The sequence below is a fragment of the Dendronephthya gigantea genome, unplaced genomic scaffold (genome assembly GCF_004324835.1).
Source record: "Dendronephthya gigantea isolate DGI-Jeju-01 unplaced genomic scaffold, DenGig_1.0 000133F, whole genome shotgun sequence".
Taxonomy (NCBI): Eukaryota; Metazoa; Cnidaria; class Anthozoa; order Malacalcyonacea; family Nephtheidae; genus Dendronephthya; species Dendronephthya gigantea.
Window position 1 is genome coordinate 424,715 of NW_021163143.1, and position 17,946 is coordinate 442,660.

Sequence of the window (17,946 nt, forward strand, 5' to 3'; positions counted from 1 at the left end):
CAAGATAATCTTCTTGTTCCATGCGGATAATCGCTGAAAATTCATCTTCATTTGCAACCGATGGAAATCCTTGCGTCATTTTCTTTATGTATTCCTCACGCAGTTCTTCAGTTTGTAATCTTGATAAATAGCAATGTGCCAAAGCGAGAACAATACTTTTGATTTCAGGTTTTCCATTGTATCTTTTTGTCAGGTCTTTATATTTCTTAAGATGCACAGGAACTGACCTTGTATCATTCGGTCTTTCATTCATCACTTTTGCTCGTTCTTCAAACGTCTTCATAAACCATTCAACCAGAACAATGCATCGGCGAACATCACGCAAACTCACACAGAAAGGGTTATTTTCAGATTTGCGTATGAAATCTTGAGACTGGGCGAGAAGGTCAACTAGGACACGTTGGCAAACAGGAGGAAGCTTTTGTACCATTCTTTCGATGTATTTTTTCTCATCTTGGGGTGTCAAAGAACCATAGTCCCAAACATAATCCACCATGGCTTCTGGCAATTGATGTACTCGATAGACAAGCTCAGAATATTCGTCAGTTATTCTTGCCTTCAAGACCTGCGGTGGTTGCATTCTCTTCTGGACGCAACTTGTAAGGATTACATGCCGCTAACAGAACAAGCTTCTTAGATAATGGTTGACCTTGCAAAGTATGGTGACACATGATTTCATTTATCATTCCAAGGTGATGGCAAGTATTAATTTCGTCAAGAAAAACCCATCTTTGTCCCTTGGCTGTTCGGGCATCATTGTTTTGCTCTTCAACAAATTTCTTGATTTCATCTTCAGTACGTCCAGCGTGGATGTTATATATTTTGAACGGAATTTCACAGGTTTCTGCTAAGTATTCCACCAAACTCGTCTTTCCACATCCAGTTTCTCCCATGATTATAATAGGAACATTAGCTCTCACTCGGAGTATTATCAAGATCATCTTCAACATGTTATCTGGCGTTAGCGCGTAACCAGAGAACTGTCTTCCTGCAATTTCTTCACGTTCTTCATTTCTTCGATTAGTACGCGCAATTCTTTCCAGCCTTCCGTGCAATTCTTCATGGCTCATCTTCTGAAAGTCATCCAGCTCTTTGCTTCTACCTTTCACTATTTGGCTTTTCAGTAATTCGGAAACGCTTGGCGGTACACGATCTTTGTGTCGATAAAATGCAGCTATCGTCTGTGAATCTTCACCGTGAAACACAATTAGTAAATGATTGCTCTGTTCCCATTGTATCATCCCTTCTACTCTTTGGACCATGCATTGGGCTGACGTTTCTTTGGTTTGTGTAAATGCTTCATGTTTATTACTTAAGCTACAAGTTTTCAACGAACGGGCGGCGAAATCTTCTGACACCTCAAGCAATGCAGTCAGCAGATTTCTGCGTACACCGAAAGCTTTTTCCTCAAGCATGAGCTTCAAGTTCTCAACCTCAAAGAATGCACTTCTAGAGAACTTCCGTAACTGGTTAGCTAGTATTCCGAGAAATGTGTTTAATGCCGTGAATGTAGTATCTTCATTGGTCGAATAGTACTTGGACAATAACTCACGACATCTATTAGTTGGAAGAGGTTTCACTACTTTCCTCCCAGAGAAGCGAATATCTAGTCTTTCAAGTTGGCCTTGTTCCAAAACATGCAAATAATGGCAAACTACTTGAACATCACTGGTTATTTTTCTGCTGACTCTTAGGTCATCATAATTTTTCCAATAAAGCTCCTTGCTCGTGAAACACTTTGCGACTGCTAATGATTCGCGCAAACGATCATTTAATGAATTAGCGACTTCAATATACACATCAAAATTACGAAGACTATATCGCTGGGTTCCACACGAGACCATCCCTGTGACAATTAACTGGAACAAAAATGTGTCCAATAAAATTGGATCATCGACTTCTCCAATATCAAAATGAAGACACTGAAAATCCTTGAGATCAAGTTGTTGTAAGCGTCGGATAGTCTTGCTTTGGTCTAGCTGGCCACTAATGGGAAATGTGACAACATTCATTCCTTTCTCGAGTACTTCCTCCCGAATGAATTCTGTTTTACCAAGTCCTGGTAATGTTGATGTTACAAACTTTACATTTGGCCACGAAGATCTCAAACGTTGAGAAATTTCCGAATATGTCATACCAGAGATTGAATGCTGAAACTTTGAAAATTCCTGAACTATGTGATGGTAGTCTCCACCTCTGCAAATGATTGCGAGTTGATAGTCCAGGTCTTCAGTGTTCTGCTTCTTAATATAGTCAATCAACTCAAACTGAATTTCATTTGTAAGAAGCTCGACATTTGCCAAACAAAACAAACTTTCCCGTGGTAAATATGTGGTTTGATAAAAACATCTTTGGAGAAAAATCTGTATTTCTTCCCAAGTTGTGTGGGGACCACAAAAGATAACTTGATACGGCTCTGGATATCCATTTGTTGTATTTTCATACAAGGTCATCATGACATTAACTGTAAGAGGACTTTCTTCGTCTAGGACTGCAACATAAAGTTCACCTTTTTTTACGGATGCTTTACATTCCACTGGCTGGAAAGATGGAAATACATCGTCTAAAATATTTCGCAATACAGGACGCGTGTCTGCAAAAATTTCATTCAATCCATCGCCAACGATAGCAAAAGTCTGATCTGGAGTTTCCTGATGCGAGCTCAGAGGAGTTGCTAAACGGATATATTTATATTCGTGTAATCGTTGTTCATTAATGGTTGGATCAACAAAATGGATCAATGTGAGAACGCTCTCAAAATTGACTTGGGTTGGTGTCGAGTTTGTCAAAAAGTTATATAAAATACACAGTTGGTCGGACCAGTAATAATTAAGAAAGTAATAATTTTGGCGAGCTTCGTGTAGACTTTTTTCCCAGGCCTCCAATTCTTCATGAAGGGCATTAGCTAATTCTTGAAGATCTTTTGAATGCTTTTTAGAGCGCCACTTTCGCGTTTTCTGGTAATCGAGGCAACCTGACGTCTGCAGATCGATAATTGTTTCTTCGATATCTGACAAAAAATTAACTTGGTCAATGAATTCTGTATACTTAATATCAGACTCGGGTGTACTATCAGCGCTGAAGGTGAACTCCTGTGGAGTTTTGTCTGAACTTATAATAAGATGTGCACGACTGCGAAGATCATGAAGTTCTGACATGGACTTTTTTGTTAAGCTATTACCATCTTTCTCGTAACTCATGGTGATTTGACAAATACCATTTTCATCAAGCGAAATATCAAAAACTCCTTTATCAAGACAGTTCACGATTATCTCTTTTGTCAATTCCTCGCGATTCGCAAGGTTTTGGTACAATCGATTCAGACTATGCACGTTTCTACTGCACTGACGAATCTTTATCGACATATCTTTTTCGCCTTTGCACCCACGCACAACTTGATCTAGAATTTGCTGAGTTGAAGACCCCCTTTGACACAGTTTAATTACTGGTGCAAGATAACTGTGAACTTGAATAAGCATCGACACTAAGGACTCCTTAACAAGGTCTTCAGAGTGTTCTTCAACAGCATCGATAAGTACACGTATGTCCTCATCAACGATTTCATTCAAAAATTTCATCAACTCATTTGATTGACCTAACTCAACAATGACATCGTCAACGTTATCCTTGTACGGGGAAATCATATCATCGACAATGGCCATCGGTTCATGAAGATCTCTTAGAAATATTGCCTTGTCATACTTGAACTGTTCCGCGAAATATGTCAGAGTAAAACCAAACGTATTGCCAGGTTTTAAGATTTCAAAGGTCTTGAGTAAACGCACAAGATCGTCAACTTGCTTCCAAATACGTTGATATTTCATGTAATCTTCTATGTAAGCTTTTACCTTTGGGGGAAATGAGAACATTTCGAAATATTTTTTTAACATTTCCAACTCTTTCGCCAGATTTTCTGTTTTTCTCGCATCGTTCGGATCACCTAGCAACGCTTGCATTGTTTCAAGAGTTTGTAGGTCGGGATCTCGAAGAATCCGCTTCCATTCTGCTTCAAATCTTGGAATACCCACAGTTGAAAGAAAATTGAAAAGCAAATACAATTTAGTTTTCTCCCCTTTACCATCATTTAAAACTGCGAGATCCTTCTCGCAATTATTCTCCTTTAGGCAAACGAGGACGACGTTTCTGAAGGTAAATGATTGCATTACAAGATGAAGATCACATGACAGCTGTAACAGAGAAAGGTGAGGTTTCCAGTACTCGTCATTCAGCATGTTTACCTTGATCTTACTTAGGCTTTTTTGAGTTTTGTCCCTTACATTAAACTCATGTGTAATTTGATCGGAGTGGTAGCCGAGCTTTTTCGCAAACTCAATGGCGGATTCCAACAACAAAATATTTTTGCGTGCATTTTGCTCAGTTTCATCCAGTTTGGTTATCATATTGAAATAGTTTCCGACCTTCATTGGATTGTCGGAACCATCGAGACTGGCGAGAAGGAACGACAGTGCATTTTGGCGATTCTTCACATGAACCAAAAAACCTATTGAAACGTCTCCTTTTGTAATGCAACTTTCCAAATCTTGCCACAGTTTCTTTCCTGCTCGAAATTTAGCGTGATTCTTAATAGTATCTACATAACAAAATAGATTATTTATCAAATAATATGGTACGTATTTATACAAATTGTGCATGAGGTGACTATTCCATGATAGCGTTATAGAGTTATACACATGTTACGGATGTCTTCCTTTTTGCATGACGAGCTGATGAAAAACAATGAATAGAAATTATAGTATTTATTGTGTACGATAAAGAGCGTGCAGTGCATTTGTTGGGTGTAGTTATAACTTATAATATGTTTTATATAGATTTGAACATTTCTGCTTTGGCTACCCAAAATGTTCTAATGAAAAAAACTAATGATTTACATTTAATTTTTTGGCGAGAGATTTCTTATGAAAGGAAGAAAACTGTACAACATACATTAACCAAAAGACGCTTTGCAAGATCACCTGACCACTTTTTAGACTGTTTTTAACAATTTTTGTATTTCCTTATTACAAGCATTTTCGCCAAATTTCGTGTCGACATAACCGACTATTCCTTGCCTTCAGTATTTTGTACCGCTGACGTAGCGCGTTATTAAAACACTGTTATGAGCTTAACGTATAGTTCTCTTGAGGGTTCTGAAGGGGGAGTCCACACATTTATAAATCACAAAGAGATACGAGGTGTCGCAATTTTTTGACGACAATCCACCCATAATCTCAGATCAAATGTTATATTGTAGGAATTGAACTTGTTTAGACTTATAGCTACATTATAGCTAAATTTTGGACCACATTAAATAAGATGGATCTCACGTTTTACTCTCACAAGCCACGTGCAAAGACACAAAACATCGTTTTTCAACGCCTGCATGAAAAAAATTTTTAACTTTGACAAATAAGTGTGGAAATATAAGCCACTATTTGAGAGCTTATTTCCACACTTATTTGCCAAAATGAAAAATTCTTTTTCATGCACGTGCTGGAGAGTGAAGAAGGATGTTTTGCATCTTTGCACGTGGCTCGTAAGAGTAAAACTTGAAATCCATCTCATTTAATGTGGTTCTAGATTTAAAACGCTAATGTTGTGACGAAAGAGTGTATATAATAACATTTTGGAGTTAAAATGAGTTGTAACACTTGTAACACAATTACCTAACACGCAAATAAACGTTATAAACGCAGGCATTATAGATATTGAGTATATTCTAGTTCCTGCAGCTACTTCAAAGCATATTTATCCAGTTTAAATCCTCTGAAAAAATCCCAAATACCTTGAGCTCTCAACAACGTACTCCAAATTTCACACCATCGGAACATCCTGGAAAAAATTTCTTCGGCATCAGGCTCACTCCTTGAGTCAGGAATTGGTAAATTAGCCAACACACAAAAAAATATGCGTGGGGAATAGCTATATTGCAAGAAAGGGACAAAAAGTTTTTTTAGAAAGTCAAAAGTTGCGGTACATATCAATTAAGAAATAGAAAACATTTTCCGCGTTTCTATACAGTTTTAGTATACACCCGACTATCGTCTATTACAAATCCTACATTCTGATTGGCTACTCAACCATTGTCTATTCGTGATGGTGCACGCTTGGGAAAAATTTCGCTCGCGCGACCGTATAAAATTGAATTATTTTTCCGTGTAAATGCGGTGTATCGATTATTTTCTCGAAATTAATGTACCTAGGTACAGGGTGCATACTAAAACAATTAGACAACTCGCCTTCGTTGTCTATGAGCGAATAGTCAACTCAGGCTTCGCCTTCGTTGACTATTCGCTCATAGACAACTCGGACTCGTTGTCTAATTGTTAAATAGAAACACGCTTCTCGACCAATCAGCACGCGCGTACTATAAATGTTATATTATAAATACTGAGGTGAACTACGCACGTAGAACTATGCTATTGAGAACGCTATTTCTCAAAAAAACTTTTAACATTTTGTTAAGAAAATTAAAAGCCTCCTTTCAAAATACTAAAAATTGTCTTACCTGGAGTGAGAAAACTGACTTAGCAGCCTTTGGTCGTTAACAACGGACAAGCATTTACGAATTACATCCTCGACAAGACGAATACAGCTTTCACGAACGTCAAATTGCCGAATTTTTTCAAGGTCTTTTAATCCGTTAAATATAACCTCGGTTTGAACGCTTTCAAACAGCCATTTACGAGTAGATAGCAGCAATTTTTCACGAAGATTTTTGTTACAAAGTTTGCATGATATAAATATTCCTGTAGTCTCAAATGCCTTCATGACATCAATTTTCTTTCCGTCACTGACACATGCACTTCTTCTAATCCATGCTTCACAAACTTTTACTTTCATGGTTGTCGGCACTTGTGACCACTGCCAATTAAATTCGTCATCATTCAAAAGATTCAACAATAGTTCCTGGTGTGGCAATGACTCTGACGTGGACAATTTGTTTAAGATTGTTAGAATTTGATCTTGCTTCAATTTTGATGAAATTTGTATATTTAGAAAGTTTTGCAAGTCAACGTTGGTTGGATTCTTGACAGTTTGCAAAAATTTCAAAAGATATTCGTGAATATCACACGACATGTGAACGCGAAGGCTTTTTGGGAGATTATACAGCCGGTGGAGTATCTCACTGATGTTAACATTTTCTTCGCTACTAGTAAGGATATTGTCCTCGTAATACTTAGCACAGAACTTATATTGATTTGCCGGCTGATAAAAAAAGCGTTGAATTCCTTTACTTGCGAATACTTTAAAAAGGGTATCTTCGTCAGGACAATGCTTTAGAATTCGTGTCAGCAGCGGTTGGTAATGGGGCTTGTCTTCTTCTGGAGCCTTCTTGATGTTCAGCATCTCGTGTGATAGCAACACGTCGAACAATTGCATGTAGTCATCCTGTTGGTAATCAGGTGATGGTATATCCATATCTTTAATATCTTTTATTCCATATAATGGAAGAAGATTTGCAGCAAAACCCAACCATCCAGAGGAAGTACTGTTTTCGATCAAGACTGGGGCAATTGCCTTCAAATGATCGGTGCATTTTGGAGAAATGAATAATTTCATTCTAAGAGACGTTACGAGACACCGAAGTAGACTGTCACAGGCCCGTGTGGTGGTTTCATTCTTTGGCAATTCAAAATGCTTTACGCGGGAGGAGGTGGTGATGGCAAGATTACCTGAGACCGCAGAAAGATACAGTCCTTGTTGCTCTGTTAGAGATGTTTCGATCGATTTTTCAATAATCCATTGAATACATCGTTCAACTTGTTTCTCATTTAGTGATGAAAATCCCAATTTTTCAATTCGTGCCAGCAGCGAAGAAACATTCATGCCTTCAGATATCGAAGTCAAAGCTTCGTGTGGCTTTAGTAAAAAAATTTCCAGAGTGGGCTCCTTTGAGACATTTTCAGCCTAGTTTAATAAAAAAGGCGAGTGCTCAGTTCAATTAAACTTAATCTAAGGATTATTATCTAATTACAAACGTGATCATAAAAAATTGTGGCCATTCATCCGTGAGGCGATCTCGGATTATTAATGGAACGAGTCGTTTTATCAAAGCGTCAGGTAAAGAAATACGTAATTATAAAAAAGATGATGAATTTAAAAGCACGGAATCGGGAAAATTAGGGGGGAATACTGAAAGGCAAGCTTCTGGAGACGCTATCATGGAACGGCCGCATTGTGAAATACTAGTGTACGTGAGCTTTTAGATCAATCACGTATGACAGGCGGTGACTCCAGTTCTTATGAAATCTCTGATACACAAGTGTAGAAACTAAATCATTACTTTTTGTAATTTGTCACCACTGGATACCGGAGATGATTCTGCACCGCTACTGCTTGTTTCTTTTCCCTCCAGCTCCTTAGCATCATTTGATCTTGATTGTCCTGTTTGAGGTGATAACTGATTGCTGCTTGAAATAGAGTTCTCGAAATCTGTGGTTTTTGACTGGCTGTCAGTTCTGCTTGACTCATGCGAATCCTTTGAAAGGTCTTTTGACTTCTTAGCGTTCTCTTTCTTTAATTTCCGCTTTTCTTTCTGACTTAAAGATTTCTCACTTTTAGCTGCAGTTGAATTATCATCTTCAGCGCGAGAAGACTGGCCAACATCAACATCTTCCTTATGATCGCCCTTCTTTTCTTTCTCCTTTGCTTTCTTTTTCTTCTCAGGTTTCTTTTTCGCTTGATTTTTCTTTCCCTTTGATTTAGGTTTTCCGCCACCTTTAGGCTTGCCCATCGTAATTTGACCTAAAACATAACATGAAATATGACTCTCGAATCTGATTTGCCGAGACGAAAATGTCCCCTTTAACAAGTTTTATTATTGACTGGCACATGAGCTTCGCTGTTGAGTGACTGACGAGAGAAAACTGTGAAATTACAAGTATGGATTTTTATGGAAGGACGGGAGACTACCTTCAACGACGCACGCACAACATCTGATTCAGCAATCAAGGATACGAAATGGCCTGTTGACTTTTTGAAGTGAAACTATATCAAGCATTTATAAAGCATCTAAGCGGCTACCATTTCCATTCAGTGCAAGATGTCGCGCGATCGATTTTTAATTTTGCGATCGCTTTTAAATCGATCGCGACATCTTGCACTGATTGGAAATCCGCCTTTGGTCCGTAATTGGTCAAACAAGCAAAGGACAGACGACTTTAGCGCACACGACGCGATTTTTGTCGTACGATTTTTTGGTGATCATCGACGGTGAAAACAATGAATTTCTAAAGAAATGAATAATTATAACATAAAATTTGCATAGCATGACTAAATCGTCAGGCTTGCTACGCCACTGGGTTCATGCAGTACTGCATGCATTCCAAATTGTGGGATTCCTTTTATCTTCAAGCAAGGAAAATGGAATCCTATAGAGAAATAGACTATTTTATTGAGCGTAATCATGGCTGATGCGTGAAAACTCTTCTCCAGTCGTCGGGTGCATATTCAGGAGGTTGCATGTTTATTCCTATCTTCATGTTTACATACCGTGAAAACAATCACTTTGAAGGAGAATCTGTCGGTCTTATAGCAGCGGCTATACACGGGCAATTTTCATCGGCGATTTTGTCTTTCTAGCGTATGTTATTGTGTGAATTATATACGCAGTTGTATAAGCTGGGCGAAGTAAAGTAACATACTCTGGTAAATTTACTTAATAGCATACACCAAGAGAAGAAAATCGACGTCAAAAATCGCCCACAAAACAACACGAATCTGGACCGCCCTCCACCAAAAAGCTTGAACACTATATAATATTATGCAATTGAATTTATAATAGCTATAAGTATATATACTTTAATTGAAAAATGTATCATTTGATTAAAACGTATTTTGCCGGAGATTTTAAGCTGAAATAAAATATTCCGCGCGTTACTTGGTTGAAGGCCGAAGTTTGAGATCATTCAGGCAGGGCGACATAGTTTCGCTTTTCAAAACTACCAATTTGAAGTGGAGTACAATTAGGTTGTTCTGCTATATTTCTCAATATAGCATGAAAATTAAAACCAGCAAGTACTAACTACGCTATTAGGTTTGACTGTCGTCAGGTTGGCGTAATAATATTTATGAAATAATAATGCTCTCTTTGCTTCTTCCGGCCTAGCTCCTCCCTTCAAACTGAAACTGCGATTATCATTTCGAAACCTAAAAACTAGTGAAACGTTGGCTCTGTATACTGCAGGATCGACGTACGTACAGTGAAATATGAATAATGAAATATAAAAAAATCCCTATGACAACACCCGCATAATAAAATATAACAAAAAAGCAATCCAATATAACTCTGATACAATGCTCTGCTTGTAAACTGACGATTGTAATCAACACCAACGACAATAATACAAATCGGGTTTCGATATTCAAAAAGTGTTACCTTATTACTGTATAATGTTCCCCCAATGAAGTTTAATCACATTTTGTCCATACTTTTGTTCAACTTTGATAAAAGTATAACCGTCCCGCTGGAAAAACGTAATAAATGTTGGTTTCACAATTGGCTTCTTTATATATACCTGTATTTGCCTATAGCAACATGCGTAAACACTTCCAGGAATAACAATACACGCTTCCCAGAAATGAAGTAGTTCTAGTCTAGTTTCGTTATCAAATTACATATTCAGACGATACAGCGTATGTCTGTATCATAGATCTATTATATCTATGGTCTATATTGTGTATTTTTATCCTGTTTTTACCTTCTCATTGGAACTAGCAGTGTATCAAATCTCCATACATTTATAAACGTCATAATTAGACCAAACTGGTAAATTGTTTGTTATGCATGCAGGTCTCTACTTCCGTTGAAGTATACTTCGATTTATGCGTTTGCCCAGAGAGGGCAAGTTTAGTTGCAATAACTAAATAAATCAAATACGATTTTAGTATTCATCCTAAAGGTCGATTTAAAGACGAAATCATGAAATGTCATAGCTGCCAAGACGATAAACTTTCAAAAGAATTTCCATTTTATCCCCTGACTGAGGATTGTGATCATCCATTACTTCACTGCCTCGATGTAAGTATACAAGAATACTTTTACATTGCACGTAATATAATGTGTTGTAAACTTTACATATACAAAAATGTATAGCTGGGATTATTTTGTGTTGTACAGCCTGTTATTACTTTGCAATATAGTATTATCTAACGCAATTCTTTACTTGACTTAATTTGTTTGTCTTCATCCAAATAAATAATATGCCGATTGCCGCATATTGCATTTGTGAACATAAAATATAAAACTCAAACTTGTTTCAGTATAAAAATACACAGACACAATACGTTTACAGAGAGTTTAACTGTATGGACTATGGTAGAGTTTAAGCTTATGTATTTTGAGTTTAACATACCAGTACACGTTTGTAGTGATAAAGGCGTCTTGTAAACATTAAAGGGACCCGTTAAGCTTATTGGACGGCAACACGACGACGACGCGGCTGAAATTCTCCTTTATTAAATGCTATGGAAAAGTGGTTGTTGTATATTATTAATTGTACTGATTTAGTGAGATATAGTTCAAGGACAATTCTATAGAGCCTAATTCGAGGTAGGGCTCGGCGGCTCGCTGGGTCCTGAAAGGCAACCGTTCTAGGCAAGACATAAAAAACGACGTGTTCGCGTTATAAACAAAACGAAGACGACGTCTAAAACCATCATGGGTCTTTAATTATTCATTGCTTTTCAATTGTATTGATAGCCGTCGTCGTCGCGTTCGCGTCCTACATGCTTGCCTAAATCGAAAAAAGTCGCCGAGATTTCAACTACATGGCGAAGAGAATTGTATCGCAGTCGAAATTGCCAAGCATGTATTACGCATGTGCAGTAGGAATTGCCGTCGAAAATTTTCGTTCCGCTCGAACTTTTTCGCCTAGTGGAAAACCACCTTAAAGGTCCCTATTGTTAAAAGAGAGACAATTACAGAATCACGGATATGCCATGCATGCATTAAACTTTATTTTGTTTTTGCACCCCATGCAAGACATTTTGCCAGCTACAGTGAGCCCAAAATTGCATATGTAAGTTCGTCAGCTAGCATACATGTTGTCATGCAGTTTAGACATAGGTCATAGCTAAATGCATGCAATTATCCCCTCATATGACATATTTCAGTTAAGACTTATAAGACTTTGTTTTTGGCAAAATGGCAAATGGAATTTATGCCGGGAGTAAAGGTCTGTAAAATGAGATATAGATGATGATTTGGGTTTTGCTACACCATTTTTTCTGGCTCCAGGCATGCTTGAGCGTAAGTGCAAACGATCTTTTCTCAGCGTTTCACCGGGTCTCCAAAGTCTGTTTGACTTGTTCTATCGATACTCATATATTTATAAGCAAAATTTCAACAGTGAAGAAAATAAATCAGTTAAATTAAGCTTTTTTGACTACATGTCACCATATATACTTCACGTCCCTTATCTAACTCTCACGACATTTCAAGTGTGCCACAGAGTCTGTGAAGAAACGCAACAAATGCTCCCAGTGTGAGACTCCGGTGAGAGAAGACAATGAGATATATCAGGAGTATTTAGAAACACTGGATTTCCTCTTCCCTCCTGAAGTGGAGAGTGAGGACGATGGTTACCACCAGGCACAATGTACAGCTGCTGTGTCTGGAAATATTTACGTGACAACCATCTCTGGTGAGTCAGCAACTCTCTCGTATACTCCCCACAGAAAGATCCTGGACATTAAGAGAGAAGTGGAAAGCCAGCTGAAAACGCCTCCGGAAAAACAACGTTTACTTTACCAAAACAAAGAGTTGAAGGTACTGTTGTTGAAGAAGGTAGAAATGTTTGGGGAAAATTCTAGACACTATTTCGCAAAATTGGCACCAAAACTACGAACACTCATTAGAGGCCCATGTCTACAGTGTTTTTTTTTAGGTTAACTAAGTTTTAAAACAGAGTGTATGAAACTATGAATAAGTTTCACAAATGTGTATTTTTAGGTGAGAAACGAGGATCGTAAAATGCTTACGCTGCGAGACCACAAAGTTCCACCAGAAAGCAAATTGCACCTCATTATTGTTCTATGTGCAGTTCCAGACGATCTTGAAAATGCTGTTTTTGATTTCTTCTGGGGATTGCCTCACGGACGCAACAAGGATTACTTAGATGTCTCCGTTCTGGTTTACAGCGACTGGAGAAATCTTGGCGTCATCAATTACTTTAATCGTCATCTCGACTACTGTCCAGGCGTCGAACACTCAGGTCCTGCAAAAATGTATTATTACAAGCGGGAAGGTCGTCATCAAGTCCAGTTAAACCTCAAGTCTGTTCCACATAATGTTAATAAATTAGTGTTTACACTAAGTGCTTGGGCTTCGGCCAATGTTTCATCATATCCCTACTACAGGCTCAATTTTTATGATGTCAACTCTCCTGACCAACAATTGTGTGACGACGAGGTTGACGTCCATCTCAAAGATTATAAGACCATTATCATGTGTTGTTTGTCGAAAAATAACGGCAGATGGGAGGTAATAGACATGAAGGTGGGTTGCAGCGGGTTTACAAGAAATTATGGTCCCATAAAGCGGGAAATAGAAACATTGATAAAAGACAATTTGTTTTAATTGCTGAAAGAGACAAATTGTGATAATTAATTCATATATTCTAAATAAAAAGGAAATGTAACTAACAGCACAAAGTCAGAGATTCAACGTACAATTTCTTATTAGCTGAGAATTCTGTAATAGATTTATCAGACTGGCAACATGAGGTAAAAACGATAACGAAGTCATTAGAATATTACATATGGACTTATTGCATGTAAGGTCCTTAGAATCGTGAATTTTTCTATTGCATAATATTTTTGATACATATACGATACATACTATAGCATGCATGGTTATAGATTGATCAATTTTTAAACATCCAGAAATAATGTACCGATTTTAAATAAGTAATATCTCCATGAATTTCCTTAAAAAGCAAATCTATATATATGTAACTAATGAAAGTTGTTTCATTTCGATCACTTTACTCGATAAGAAGCTAGATAAAAAACTACATAGAAGTTCCTTTTGTGGATATGGTTAACTGATAAATCCGCGATTTATCAGCTTTTGAATGTCTTCTCGAAGTGGACAGTAAGTCTTGTGGAAAGACCTGGTGTTTCCTTCTGCACCATGCTTGAGACTTAGGACAGTCCATTTATCTCCTTTTCTTGTTAAATAACACATAACTATGGACTCATTGTGCAGCGCAGTGTCCATATTATCGCTGCATAGTTCCACGTCGGGATTGTTAACATCATAAAAACGAAGTCGGCGAAAACGATATTTCCCGATATTAGATGAACGCCAAGCGCTTAAGGTAAATACAAGTTTATCAATGTGTCGAGGAACTGATTTTAAATCGATATCAACCCTGTGATGCCCCTCTCGTTTTTCGTAGTCCATATCAGCCGGACCAGAATGTATCACGCCAGGGCATTCCGATATTGAAGTATTACTATAGTATATTGTTTCAACGAAAGATCGTCCGGTATAAACAAAAACTGCAACATCCAGATAGTCTTTCCTCGTACCACTTGGCAAACCCCAACAAAAATCAAAAACAAGCTTTTCCAGATCATCAGGAACATCACATAGTTTAATGATGAGCTGGAGAGTAGCGTTAGGTGGTATGTTGAAATCTTCTAGTGTCAATTCCTTATTATTCTCATCTTTCATCTGAAATAGTATAGAAGATGCGAATCATTTTAGAATCTAAAATTAAGCCATTCTCTACATGGAATTCGTATTGGTCAGGTTTTTGAGGTTTCTATATATAATTTAACAATTAGACTAAAAAAAACATTTTGCCGTCGTAGTACGAACAAAATAAGTCACAAGCGCAAATGACGATTTTTGTTTTGATGAGAAGTTCATAAAGAGCGTTTGGTTGTTTGGATATAGCGACTAGAGACTAAAAATACGATATATGAGTGGGTATAGAGAGAGCATTTAATTAGATCCTTAGAATTTCAAAGATAAATACCATAGCAAAAATACCTTCAACTCTTTCTCCTGATAAAGCAGGCGTTGTCTCTCTGGGGGAGTTTTCAATTCTCTCTCGACTTCTTCTTTGACAACACGAATCGTCTTTCGTCGTTGATATTTCAGAATTGCATGTTCCCCAGACAAGGTGATCACCTTTATCTCTCCTTCTGCAATATCCATTTCCACAATGGAATTATTATCTTCGTCTTCTTCTTCATTTGGAAACAAGAAATTCATCGTCTTCAGATATTGTTGATATCGTTTATTATTTTCATCCACAAAACTGTCGCACTGCGAACATTTGTTGGAGTTTTTGACGGATGAAATTGAACACTAAAACAAAATGAAAATGAGTCAATGTATACCTGGGCTTGCTTTGCTTATAAAAAGCACTGAACACCTGATAATTTTACGTTTTTTATTTGTTTGGAGAAAAATGTTAATGGGGATCCAAAATTCCGAGATGTCGATTAACTAAGTTCGAGTTCACGATTAAAAGTGCACGATTGATCTTGAGAATAAAAATTTTCTCAAATTGTCCAACTCATGAATCCGCGAGTTTGCAAGTGTTATATATAAATTTAGCCCAACTGCAAAACATAACAGACCCAAATTTCGAAGTCTCACATTGTCACATTGAGGAGGCAGGGACGTGGAAAATTTGTTTATAAGAATACTCTATATGTTGATCATTAATCTGAGTTTGAGAAATTAAAAGCGCTAGCTCTCCTTTACATGCACATGCATATATCCTGAGAAAAAGTGAAAACATTCGCGCAGTTCCGTAGGAACCCGTTTCTTATAGACTTTCAATAACAAGAAAAACTTTGTCTAATAACGAAAGAGATTTCTGCATTTATATGCGCCAAGTTTTCAATTGTGCAGTGAAAAGTAGTCCCAACTTTAATACCTTGTCCTTTATAGAGGGGTGTAGTCTAATACAATACTCGACGATTACAGCATACGCCGCTTCAGTTGTCGTCTCAACAACTCCAACAAGCAGAGCGGTCAAAAAAATTATATGAATATATAGCTTTAACATCCGATGAAGAAACTCATAAAAGAGAAATTGCCCCGAATTGTCTTGCTCTGTTTTAGTCTATACAGGAAATGCAACACATGCAGGGGTGGACCGATTAATGCAAATACCTCCATTCAAAATTTTTGGAATGAATTTATCGAGAATAAATCCGGCTGTCTTAAGAAAAATAGCTAGCAAATTTGAAGTTGACTTTGCAGCATCTATTTTATAAAACATCGCGATCTTGCTAAGCTTTCCCAGTTTCTTTCCTGTGGCAACGTCAAAATTGTTCATAATATATTTGGCATGAGAAAGCTTAGTGCATACAGCATCGACATATTAATGATAATTCCACTTTCCTGACTTTAACTAAACCTTGCTAACTAAAGGTTATAACATAACCGAATACAAAATTAAAGATACTGTAAAATATAAGTCTAGGTGGTAAGTTATTTGATAAAATTGGCCACTGAAAGTGAAATACTCACATCAAGGCAATGAAGTAATGCGTGATTACAATCATCAGTCAGACTATAAAACGGAAACTCTTTGGAAAGCTTGTCTTCTTTGCACAGATGACATTTCATGATTTTCAGCTTGTTTCAAGTCAGATTTGTCCAGAGATGTACACCAATTCACAATAAATGAAGTTAAGCTTCGGCTTCAACAATGCAACTACAGTTCATTACACAATCCAATCAATTCTAATTCTAGAAAGATCGTATAAAGTTCCAAGTAATTCAACGGAAGTGTCGTACAGACTTAGCGTCGCGAATGATGCTGTATTACGAAAAAAAGATTCCGCTTCAACTTGCCCGCAAAACGTTTGAAATAAAATTATGTACTTATGTTCGCTAACCTAAGTTTCAGTGTCGTGATTTTTTCTTCTGTTTCTTTCGCTAAAATGAATAACTTCTATTATGAAGATTGAAGCACAACAGCTTACAGATGGTGTCGGCTATATATAGGGCAGGTAATTGTATATATGCAAATATCACTATACATGCAGGGAGGGACAATTGATATGCATATAAATTATTCAGTAAGATTTTATTTCAGTGGGATTTCCTCCAAGGTTAAAATTACAACAATACATCCATGCAGCGACAATTATTTAAGGTATCACGGTAAATGACAGTGGATTGGCATGCACCGAACCTGGCAAAACGAAAGTTACTCATATAATAGTGGCCTGAGTGGGGACTTTATACCGGAATTTGGCGGCTGGTAATATGATACGTTATTCACATTGCAAACAACGCCCTACAAGTAGATAGAGTCTTCAGTTAAACTGGTAATGGTTTTGGTTGGAATGTGGCGTCATTAACAAAGAAATCAGTTGAAAAGGTATGTCTTTTCGTATGGAAACTCATGTTATGCATCATCATGTTATATATAATTATAAACTATATATATATATAATTATTGTAAACCCAGCTTATTTTCAATTTAGCCTGCTTCTTACTTTATTCCTAACAGAACATTTATGGCACGTTTTAATAAAGACAAGAGCGAGTTCGTAGCTATGTGAAACAAATCAAACAACTGTATGCTTTACTTCCATTTATTTTACCTTTTCCACGTCAAGTGTACACAACCATCTGCATGCATAGTTTCGCAATTGTCTGCCAAATTACGAAAATATCTTTGCTACTCAAATAATAGGAGACGCGCTTCGGCTATTCATAACATACTTGTTTGAGTGCTTGTTTAAGTCACTATATAAAATAACCTACACACATAATACTTTATTTAAACACGCTAGCCTCATGAGCATTGCTGTTTTTCATGAGGGTTTAGTACGTTTATCGAAATTATATACGAACTAATTAACATATATATTATATAACTGAGCATCAAATGTGGTATAACAACTGCCTAAATGTTTTGTCTATTTAGGCAGTTGTTATACTACATTTGATGCTCAGTTGTTTGA

At 37.1% G+C, this 17,946-nt stretch overlaps 2 protein-coding genes across 4 annotated transcripts; one reads left to right on the forward strand and one right to left on the reverse strand.

Moving 5' to 3' along the window:
* Window positions 1-10,683: 10,683 nt before the first annotated feature.
* Window positions 10,684-13,597, forward strand: LOC114536329. Its single transcript, XM_028557687.1, has 4 exons — window positions 10,684-10,768; window positions 10,888-11,020; window positions 12,443-12,769; window positions 12,953-13,597. The coding sequence occupies exons 2-4, from the start codon at window positions 10,922-10,924 to the stop codon at window positions 13,577-13,579; spliced, it is 1,053 nt and encodes a 350-aa protein (XP_028413488.1). The 5' UTR covers window positions 10,684-10,768; window positions 10,888-10,921; the 3' UTR covers window positions 13,580-13,597.
* Window positions 13,598-14,018: 421 nt separating this feature from the next.
* LOC114536328 lies at window positions 14,019-17,641 on the reverse strand. 3 transcript variants are annotated; one of them, XM_028557685.1, is made up of 4 exons: window positions 17,584-17,641; window positions 16,499-16,909; window positions 15,002-15,322; window positions 14,019-14,680 (listed from the first exon to the last, which is right to left on the reverse strand). In XM_028557685.1, the coding sequence occupies exons 2-4, from the start codon at window positions 16,595-16,597 to the stop codon at window positions 14,042-14,044; spliced, it is 1,059 nt and encodes a 352-aa protein (XP_028413486.1). In that variant the 5' UTR covers window positions 16,598-16,909; window positions 17,584-17,641; the 3' UTR covers window positions 14,019-14,041. The 3 variants fall into 3 exon arrangements, with proteins under 3 accessions (XP_028413486.1, XP_028413487.1, XP_028413485.1); XM_028557686.1 differs by lacking the exon at window positions 17,584-17,641 and having other exon boundaries at window positions 16,499-16,720; window positions 16,870-16,963; XM_028557684.1 differs by lacking the exon at window positions 17,584-17,641 and having other exon boundaries at window positions 16,499-16,963.
* Window positions 17,642-17,946: the final 305 nt, after the last annotated feature.

Bases quoted from the DNA above. Each gene is read 5' to 3' on its own strand.
- LOC114536329 (XM_028557687.1), top strand. From the start codon at position 10,922: ATGAAATGTCATAGCTGCCAAGACGATAAACTTTCAAAAGAATTTCCA. The intron at 11,021-12,442 runs GTAAGTATACAA...CGACATTTCAAG, and splicing joins CATTACTTCACTGCCTCGAT to TGTGCCACAGAGTCTGTGAA. The intron at 12,770-12,952 runs GTACTGTTGTTG...GTGTATTTTTAG, and splicing joins ACCAAAACAAAGAGTTGAAG to GTGAGAAACGAGGATCGTAA.
- LOC114536328 (XM_028557685.1), bottom strand. From the start codon at position 16,597: ATGAAATGTCATCTGTGCAAAGAAGACAAGCTTTCCAAAGAGTTTCCG. The intron at 15,323-16,498 runs GTGAGTATTTCA...ATTTTGTTTTAG, and splicing joins CATTACTTCATTGCCTTGAT to TGTTCAATTTCATCCGTCAA. The intron at 14,681-15,001 runs GTATTTTTGCTA...ATACTATTTCAG, and splicing joins ATCAGGAGAAAGAGTTGAAG to ATGAAAGATGAGAATAATAA.